At 30.3% G+C, this 10532-nt stretch overlaps 1 protein-coding gene across 16 annotated transcripts in view; it reads right to left on the reverse strand.

The window, feature by feature from the left end:
• The window catches only part of Rbcn-3A (rabconnectin-3 alpha), a 42663-nt gene extending 34882 nt beyond the window's left edge, over positions 1-7781 (reverse strand). For all 16 annotated transcript variants that reach the window (XR_011779749.1, XR_011779750.1, XR_011779751.1 and 13 more), the window contains exons 1-4: positions 7544-7781; positions 7263-7469; positions 6558-7042; positions 6309-6494 (exon numbers count right to left, since the gene is read on the reverse strand). Coding sequence is in view for 12 of the 16 variants with exons in the window: in XM_071887755.1 (XP_071743856.1) it covers positions 6309-6494; positions 6558-7042; positions 7263-7469; positions 7544-7630 (965 nt within the window). In the remaining 4 variants the exon portion in view is untranslated. The remainder of the gene's footprint in view (positions 1-6308; positions 6495-6557; positions 7043-7262; positions 7470-7543) is intronic.
• Positions 7782-10532: the final 2751 nt, after the last annotated feature.

Here is a 10532-nt window from a genome sequence, read left to right on the forward strand (position 1 = left end):
GTGGCTATATAATTGCAAAACATACTTTTGAATTCTTAAACGAATGGCAGTGCAAGCAATCGGTAGTAAATCTATGTTTCGATACAACTGCTTCGAACAATGGAAATATTACAACTGCTTGTATTTGTATACAAAGTAATCTTGATCGTACACTCTTGTGGTCAGCATGTCATCATCATGTTTGAAAGATAATTTTAAATAATGATTTTCAATATCATGAAATTGAGCCCTCAAAATCACCTTAAGTCTCCTTATTTAAAAGGTTCCAAAAGAATTGAGAACTTCTCGGTTGTGAGGAGCGTAGAAAATTGTAAAAACATCACCTGGAAAAATACGATGGAGATGCCAAAAAAAATACTTTTATCTTACAAAACATGCATCTTGGATTAATTGCAAACAGTGACTTCATATTGTAGAGATGATTACAAGGAAATTGCACAACTACGTAAAGTTGTTCTCACTGGCGAAGGGATAACAAAAGAGGATCATCACAAACTAGGAGCAATGTCAAAAATTCTCTGTTCAATAAAAATTTGTTTACTTGAAGAACATATTTCTTTAAATGGAAGTATAGCAACCAGTTATCAGCAATCAAAACTCAAGGATTTTGTAGTTTCTGTTGCTTACGTTTACTGTGGTTGGTGGCTCACAACTCAATCTGCTTGTTTTGCTCCTTGGTCGGATTTGTGCATGTACAAGACTCTGCTGGAATATTTTATTTATCTATAGAAAAATATGTAAATTATTGTTATATCATTTTTTTTTTTTTTTAATAAATAAATTTGGTAAGAGAGACAAACATTTTTTATAAAAACCGATAAACTTAAAGAGTTCGGCGGGCTCCAAGGATGACCTCCGATTTTGTTGATTTTTTACATGCATGTTTTCATGATCAGGTCTCACATGTGAGAGAATAGACAATGAAATACAATGAAAAATTTGAAAACATCGGGCGTTTGATGCACCCTAATGAACATCCCTCATATAGATGACTTGTTGCATACCCGTAGTGAGTGAGTGATTCCAAAAGACGGACATTCAAGGGATACATCGGAGCAAACCTTACTGCCCAAGGACATATCAGCAGGGAGTCCTTCCTGCACATGCACTCTTCTCCATTGATGAGCAAAGATACCAAATTTGGAATTATACACTCTCAGGATGGATTGCATTTCATATTTTTTAAATTTCTACCCCTATTTTTTTTTTCTCTCTCATTGTTTCTATCACTTCTAGCTGGGACATACCTATATATATGTACTTTTATTATGAGATCCATTCAAAAATGAGTTTTATCCTTGAAATATTGCCATGGCCTTATCTCAAATTGACAAAAATATAGAGCGTTTTTGGGGAGGCTCTTTTTTTTTAATACTTTCAGCTATTTAATGAGATATTTCTGAACTTTTTGAATCTATTCGTCTTGAAGCTAGGAGCCTTTGAATAAAAAGCACCTATTTTCCACTTTAAACAAAGAATATTAGAGTTATAAGTATGATGCAAACATTTTAAAAATGGTTTTAGAATTTTTGAAAATTCGGCTTTAAAATATATTAAAATAATTTATCTCTATCCGAGGTCTTACATTAGCTTTGAACCTGAAAAATAGCCAAAAATAATAAAAAATGTATGGGCTTTTTCTGAAGGCCACGAAGCTTTGAAGAAAAAACAAGGTCATATTTGGAATCAAGGGATCAAATTCTATTAAATCGAGCATTTACTGTTTTTGTTCCATTTTTACTGTGTTATTTTTAATTTTAAATGTGCACGACCAGATCTGTAACAATGGATTGGGGGGGGCGCTCGCTAATTTTCATTCTATATATATATATATATTTTTCTTTTAATTCATCGATTTGTGGACGTTCCTGATTTCAGTTTCGGTTCAATCCAGTTTAGTCCTGCATATCAGTCAAAAAACTGAGACAATTCGGTCCTTGATGACGTCACGTATAAACTATGTATATTAATGAGAATTGCAACATAAAATAATAAAGTACTACTTATTCAAATATAATATCGACTCAACTTTTGATACTGAGAAGAAATAAAATAAAAAACCCATGAACTAAATAAAAACCAGATTATGATAGTGTAGTTTATTACAGAAAAATATAAAGAGTGGGACTTTTCCGGTAATTTTATAATAATTACAAGTAAGTAGACTTGGGATTTTTGAGCGATTTTTTTGGCCAAAATCATAAAAAAAGGGGACTAAAATTTTGAAAAATGAGCAACCAAAATAGTAAACTTGAATAATTTTTATTTTAAGAAAAATACAGTTTTATAAAGGAAATTGTTAAATAAGATTATTTTATATTTCCATAATTTATAGATACATTTTGCTATATTATAAAGACAAATCAAGATTTTAGAAAGATATTATTCTTTTAATCTTTCCCATCAATCAGTATTGATAGTTATAAACATACTAAAAGACTGTTTAAAGTTGGCAAGATCTTCATGAGTCTTTTTAGAAGGAGGCGTCACATCCTCCCCACCCCTGATTATATGTAATATAATATATTTCCATAAATGAAAGATCAGGATTTGCCAATTTGGTGCATAAGTATTTTTCCTTTGTTGCAAGATTCAAGGGGTATTAATCAACTGTCAATTTTATGCCAAATTATCATTTCCTCTAGTTAACTGTTAATAATCTGGCTCCCTCACATATCTGATCATGTATTGCTGATTGCATTATATACATAGTTTATCTTAAATGGAGAACCTGATGAAGGAAGGTTTTTTCCTCGAAAAATATCATCAAAGAATCATCAAAATGAGATGTGTAAATAAACTAGAATACAAATTTTCTCTATTTATTTCATACCAGCTTAGAAAAAATTTATTTCTTAAATACTTTAATGTTTTATGAACTTTTATTCATTTTGATTTTCATCTATACTAAAGTCGGTTTGCCCGACATTACCCGAGACATATATAAATTAAAATTAATTCTGAACCCTTTTGCTTCATATAGAGCAAAAAATAAACACCGTAAAATTTTAAGAATGATTCTTTCAGCATGTTGTTATATATTAGCTTTGCTCTGTTATTTTTAAAGGGGATCATAAGGGTTAAAGAAAAAATATTCAAGTTGTCGTTCGCTCAACTTTCCTTTTAGTGCCAAAATTCTCTGTCTTATTCTATCTTCTCTTTCTTTTCTTCTCTCTAAACCTTATCATCTCCTTTAAAAATAACTTGATCGTTCACAATTTTGGATAAAATATGAAATAGTTACAAACTATGGGTGTCAGGAGAAAATGTCGAGGAAAAAATGGCAAAACTATTTTAGGTTGATATATAATACCTATCACCAATATAATCTTTATTGAGATAAATGAAAAAATAAACAAACACGACAGCGATTCTCCGTATCAATTATAATATCATAGACATGATATATTATTAATATTGGAGAAGACTCATGGATCGACGAACGAGCTTTAGCATAACATATTGATAAATATAAGACACTGGAAATCTCTAACAGGTCCTGAAACCTACCATAGAGTTGGCCCCAACCAAAAGTACCGCGATTATCCAAATTAGATAATTACTTAAAGTGTTGAATAAATACTTTTAATGCCATTTCTGTCGTCATTAAATATGTATTTACATTTATTCAACAAATAAATATATTGACAAAGGATTGATATTAATATTTGTTTTACAAGTTACTGAAATTGGAGGCAGATTTTTATTCTAATTTAAATGAATGAATTGTAATATTCATATTCTTTGGTAAATATCAATGAAGAGTGAAGACCAAAGCATTAGTGAGCGAGAGCGCGCACATTGTTTTAATTAACGAGCGAGAGCACGCTTATCCTTTTAGAAGAGCGATAAAATCGCTCGAACTTTTGCTCATTTACATAAGTAACCTCTGCTGTTTATAGGCCTTTATGAGATAACATAAAAAAAAATTGATAGATAAAGAATCATTTTAAAGATTGAAAGAATAGACGTCTCAAGATAAGCTAAAATATTTTCCCCCCTGCTGTATCTGTGAATGTCTGCTCTTTCAGTTGACATGTTTGCCTTTTATGTAGGGGTTACTCTAAGAAGACTCAGATATCAGTTCCCTCAGAGACACCACCAACTCCTTCATGTGTGGAGACACCATTGGAAGATAAATCTTTAGTTTTAGTCAGCGAATATCCCAACTGAAATACGATTTATTTTTATGCAGTAAATTGACATAAGATTTCAAAATCTCACGCAAGCCTAAATTCAAAAACTTGAGAAACATTTGTTCAAGTTCAAGCTTAATTGGATGATAGTACACAAACCTCGTAAATATACCTCTCCTAAGATAGTGGTTCCATTACTTTTTGTGCCTAAGGCACATCAAAAGATATATAAAAATTTATTGACACACCTATTTTAATGAAACCATCATTCGGATTATTATTAGCCTTTACAAATAATGAATGGTTGACATTTGAGTAGCTAGGTAATGTACTGTTTCGTTCTCTTTAGACAAGAAAGAAGTTTATGAAGATTTGTACTGAGCTATACAGTTTTCCTCGCTCTCTTCAACAACCCGACCTTTGACAGCCTCCCCGAATCTTCTCTGATTTGTCTAACCACACCCAACAGCATCTTCTTCTGACACATCCTGGAACATAAAGAAGTGGAAATCACTGCTTTTGCCTAATTTATGCTCATACTTGTTCTTCAATCCATGAGTCTTCTCCAATATAAATAATCCATCATGTCTAACGATATTATCATTGATAACGGAGAATTAAGTGATCATTACTTCTTCCTTTTGAATTGCTGTCGTGTTTTTGTATTTTTTATTTATCTTAATATATATTGGTGATAGGTATTATATCAGATTAGAATAAGTTTTTTCACTTTATCTTTTCCTTTTTTTTTCTTCAACTTTTTCCACTGCATTTTTTCCGAAAATCTTCTGGTAAGGGAAGAAAAATGTAATCGCCCTATTAATGGTGATTCATCCATAGTCACTCCAATAGCCCCCGTGATTTCGGAACTGCAATGTGATATTGACAACTAGTATGGTAGACCGTGGAAAGTTGCTACACTTTTTGCTTTTGACTTCTTTACTCCATGCCGGTTTGGCATAGAGTCGCCAAATTCTCGAAAAAATCCATACATGATATGAATTATAGTAGATTAATAAGATTTATATTATAAATCACTCCTTTGTATTATAAATAAGATAAATTCTCTCTGAAAAACTCCTGCTCTGGCTATAAAACATGCTTGATGTGCAGTGTAAACATACAATATCATAATGAAGAATAAACCATTCGAGGAAAAATAAACCCTTGTTGAAACTGTCTCTCTTGTACTGGCCGTTGCAATACCTCAAATTTATCATCACCGAGTGAGTTTTGAATCTTGATAAAATTAAATCCACTGATAAGAAAATAATCAATCATATAATCATGCAAAAATAATACTAATCAAAAACATTATTTTAAGCAGATTTTATAAAATATCTCGAAGAAATATTGACAAAAATTAAAGATTTACTCAAAACAATAATTTGAATATTATTATACAATTGTGATGTAAATTTTATCGCTTTATGTTTGAGAAAATGGGCCTGTTGCAACTTTCCCCTATCTCCCCATATGTCGAATAACATAAATTAATGGGATCTAATTTTAAAAGTCTTGACTATAAATATGAATAAATTATCAACAATAAGAAGAAAAAAGAGGGATTGTTCATTAGGAGAATCAAACAAATCTTTCAGTAATCGAAATTTATTTTAATAAATCAATAAAAAACACATCGTCTCATTTATTATTTATCCAACTATATTTAATAATAAAACTTAAATAGATGTATTTAATATAATAGCTAAAATAAATAAATTAATTAATTGATACATTTGAGCAGAGACTTATTAATTTATTAGTCTTTCATTTGATTTCTTAAAAATATTATATTATAAGTAGATTTAGATATATTTACAACTATTAACGTTCTGAGCATAAGTGATATGGGATTCAAACTACGCTCAAGAATTTGGAAATCATATCATTTCGTGGTTAAAAAAAATCTACTAAGTAGCGGCGAGGGTGACATGATAAGACAGTCATTGTATTTAATCTGACATAAATTAAAGTCAAATTGGTGCAACCCACGCAACGGGCCTCAAATATAAATAACTTCCGAGTCTTATCTAGACAAATAATAACATATATTTAATTATCTATGCAATGTTATACGTAAATATATAAAGAAACGGAAACATAGACATTTTATTTACCAAATCAAAAAGTAAATGCAACTCCTAGGACAATAATACAAATGGGGCTTACCTCATATGTCTAAAGCGTTGTATAAACTTTGTTTTTTGTCGATGAGTTCGAAATTTAGAGTCTTGTGAAGCAGCAGGATCAAGTTGTTGCATACATACAATTCCATCCTCGGGTAAAATGGTCTCAGACCATATTCGACAAATATTATCCATACAAGACGTTACTAGCATATTACTCACAGAGCCCCTAAAAAGCAAAATTAAGTATTGATTTTAAATTAAAAAGGATAAAAAAACTTGTTAAGTGTACCGAGGCATATATTTGGAAGTTTTTCTCCAGGATATCCCAGTAACACTCTGAGGATGTGCTAAATAAATGTAACTAAAATTATAATTCTTTGATGCAGCGGCCTTTAACGCATCTTGGCCACAAGTAGGTAAGAGAAGAGGCTGATTTTGATACCATATCCTCACAAGACGATCATGCTGTCCAGCAGTTGCAATTAAACTCCCATCTGGTGAAAAACTTAAATATACGATAGGATTTGCTGGCCGTGTACTCCAAACACAATTCCAAGTAGATGAATGCTTGACATTTTCTTCATTATTCGTTTGAAAGATTGATTCAGGATCAATTTCAAATTTTACATCATCAACATTATTTTTTTGAAGACGCCAGAGTTGTAAAAAGTCGCCTGCTGTCAGTAATCGATCCCCATCACCATTCCAAGCCATGGATGAAACCACTGCCTCAGCGTCCAATCGAGCTGTTTCCACCCACCAATAATCCAAATCCTAGCAACAATAAGTCAATAAATCTCTGGGTCAAAAATGAAATAATTGAATATGTTATAACATATATCTCTAAGAAATGACCTCTTGATTAATACATGCATACATGAAAAACCGCTTTTTACATCTATCAATAATTGTAGTAAACAGAAATTAACACATTTATAAAATAGCATGAACAATTAAGGCTATTTATTATGGTGTAAATCTATAAAACTCGTACATGCGGACTCCTTTCTTCCTCTGAGACCACCAGAGGAGTTGGTTCGAATATAATGACAGTTTTTTCATAGACCGCGGCAACTTTCCCTGAGTCGATGGACGCATCAATACATCGAATTTGAATATTATCATGACAGACTCCAGGGATGATCTGAACTCGATTAAAGTTTTTTGCAAGGATGACAATGTTACACCCCGAAGCATAGGCCTGTAATACAATTAAGCATCAAAGCAGTTAATTGTTATTAATATCAGTCATAAATTAATAAAAAGTTATCTTACTGTAAAAGGAATGCCTTCAACAGATCCAACAGCAAAGGTTCTATCCCCAGGGTTACAAGCACCCGTCAGAATCTGATGGGTTTTCATGACTTCTCAGTTCTAAATACCCCAACTCCACATTAGATTTATAAATACGAAAAATCACACTAAATTGACATAATAAATTTATTTTACTAAATGTTAAATAATGATTCTCGGAATAAAACAACGTCACGTGAATTAAATATAAAATAATAACAGTTGTCAAGTCGATCAATATATAAAGAAAAAAATACAACTATCTGGAGTAGCACAAGCTCCAACCACGCAACCTGTTGTGGTGAAAAACATCTTTTTTAATATTAAATTCGACTTGGTCAACTCTTATAAACTTTGTATAATTATAAATCTATAATATTTAGACGTAGTTGAAAATTTCACTCAACATCACGTGAAATTTTATGCAACTCTTCCATTTTAGGATAATAAAAAATCATAGCTTGACTTAAGCATTCAGTTCAAAATCAAAGCAGATTTATATTAAAGGGTTTTCTAACGTAAATATTATCAAACTAATTATTTAAACTGATAAATTTGTCCTTCAAAAATAAATTAACAACTTCAGTTGGGATTTGTACACGACTGTTATTTAGCAGGTTTCATTCAAATAATTAATTAATATGAAATTAATACAAATAATCATAATTTTGAACTAATGATATTATTACACACAATGCAGAATGTAATAATACTTTGTATTATTTGAATGAAGCTTATTACATAACCTTGTACAAAACCGATCTGAAGTTGACACTTTATATTGAATGGCAATTTCAATCGTTTAAATGATTAGTTTATTAATTTTTTTTAAAAGTTTACTTTAGAAACCCTTTAACATATATCTACTTTGATTTTGAGTTATATGCATTAAGTCAATCCATCATTTTTTGCTCAAAAACAATGTTTTAGAATTTCAAATATTATCCCAAAATGGAAGAGTTGGTTTAAATACCACGTGATGTTGAGAGAAAATTACAATTAAATGCGACAAATATTATGGGTTTATAATTGTACAGAGTTCATATGAGTGGAATTTATCATCAAAAATGATTTTTTTCAAACAGCAGGTTTCGTGATTAGAGCTTGTACTCCTCCAGATAGTATAAGAACTCATTGGGACATCACTAATCTAGCCAAGAAAATATTGAACCCAGGCAGTTCTAATTAATTGGCCACGTTCTTTTGTAGTAAGTTAAACAGTTGAAGTCCAGTTCGACAACTGATTATAAAATATTAAAAAATATCTACCTTATATGTTAATAATTTCTTCTTCTTTTCTCTTGCTCTCGCTCCTTATGCTTTTTATATATTTTTTCTTTGGATCTGGCTAAAGAGACTAAAAAGGAAAGAGGAGACAAGATGATTGAAATAAAAAGTAAACAAAAGCGATGTATATGAATTATGTTCATGATTCACGTAACCTCGATAAAAAAATATAGAAGATAATCACGCTCAGTAGGGTTATGTATTTTTGTTTCAAAATAAGTTTTATGACTTTTTAGAGCATAATTAGGATTCAAATACTATGAACTATGCTTTTAATTTATAGTTTAGGTTTCTTGTTTAATCTAAGGATAAATAAATAACCTTATCCGAAACATTTTTTCTATTAAATTACATTAGATTTAGGCATTTAGATGAATCTTAGTCAAAAGACGCGATAACAATTAACTGTGCAAAAGAAGTTCAAAGCACATACACAATTTTAGACGAATCAGAATTATGGATAAGAAAAAAAATTCTTTATTGATATACATGACTTCTCTTTCCCATATAGTCTCTTTAGACATGGCCAACTAGGCTGCTAACTACAGCTAACAAGAGGAGTAACTTCAAAATCCTTATGACGTCATTCTTTCTATGTTGTTGTTATTATGAAATCTTTCTGATCATAGTAGTTTTATGTTCGGCTCAATAACACAGAGTTGGTACAACCTAAGTACGTAAAATTTAACACAACATTCCAATATATGTTTGCTAGAGTTTGAATCTATTTAATGATTAATAACAGTTAATAGTTATTTTCCAAAATGTGTTTAATTGTTGAAAGATAGATTGAATAATTTTTGTTTAAATGAATAAATAATTAGACCTTTTATGATGTTGAGTTATTAAATTTCAATATATTAGTAGTAGATTATTGATTAAGATTTAATAAGATTTTTATTCTATATTGGAGAAATCCACTCTATAACTTCTTCAGCATTCTGTTCAGTCTTAAAAATAAGCTTGATGTGAAGTATGATTATCTATATGAATAAAATAAAGTAAAGTTTGACTGTAGATACGTATATATACATATCTGGGCATTTATATTCACATCAAATCTTTCTTCCTTCAATCTAAAAGTATGTTTCATTAAGATAATTAGGCTATTTTAATAAGTAACCACGAGATAGAATTTGAGTTTTCCTTTAGTTGATTCAATTTGACTGAATATCCCTTTTTCATCGACGTCCTAAATTCTATCATAATGGAAGAAAACACCATTTTAGCGGTTAAAGTTTTAATTTTTACTAGATAAAATGGACAAATTTCTGATAAATATTCATCAAATGACTTAAAGAACAAGGAAAGACTTAATATCTGCATTGAATATTACAAGATATCAATGGTGAACACTAAAGGACTCAAGCGAAAGAGCGGATAGACAAAAAAATCTACAACATCAAGATTATAAGGGAATGGAAACAGTTCAATTACACCGACTGATATATAGTTGTTATTCTCTCACAATTCATGATTTAAAATGTTTATTTATTATAAAATAATTGTTAATATTTTGTTTTATTATCTTTATTAAATAATTTAATTTTTAAAGATAAATATTAAGTATGTATTGCTCAATATCATGCATCCTTACACTTTTGCTAGCCCAAACATTGTTCCATTATCTAGAAAGTTACACCAAGCAATGCCAGAATAAATTTACCAAGGTTGGAAGATTTGA

The sequence above is a fragment of the Lepeophtheirus salmonis genome, chromosome 4 (genome assembly GCF_016086655.4).
Source record: "Lepeophtheirus salmonis chromosome 4, UVic_Lsal_1.4, whole genome shotgun sequence".
In the NCBI taxonomy this organism is placed as follows: Eukaryota; Metazoa; Arthropoda; class Copepoda; order Siphonostomatoida; family Caligidae; genus Lepeophtheirus; species Lepeophtheirus salmonis.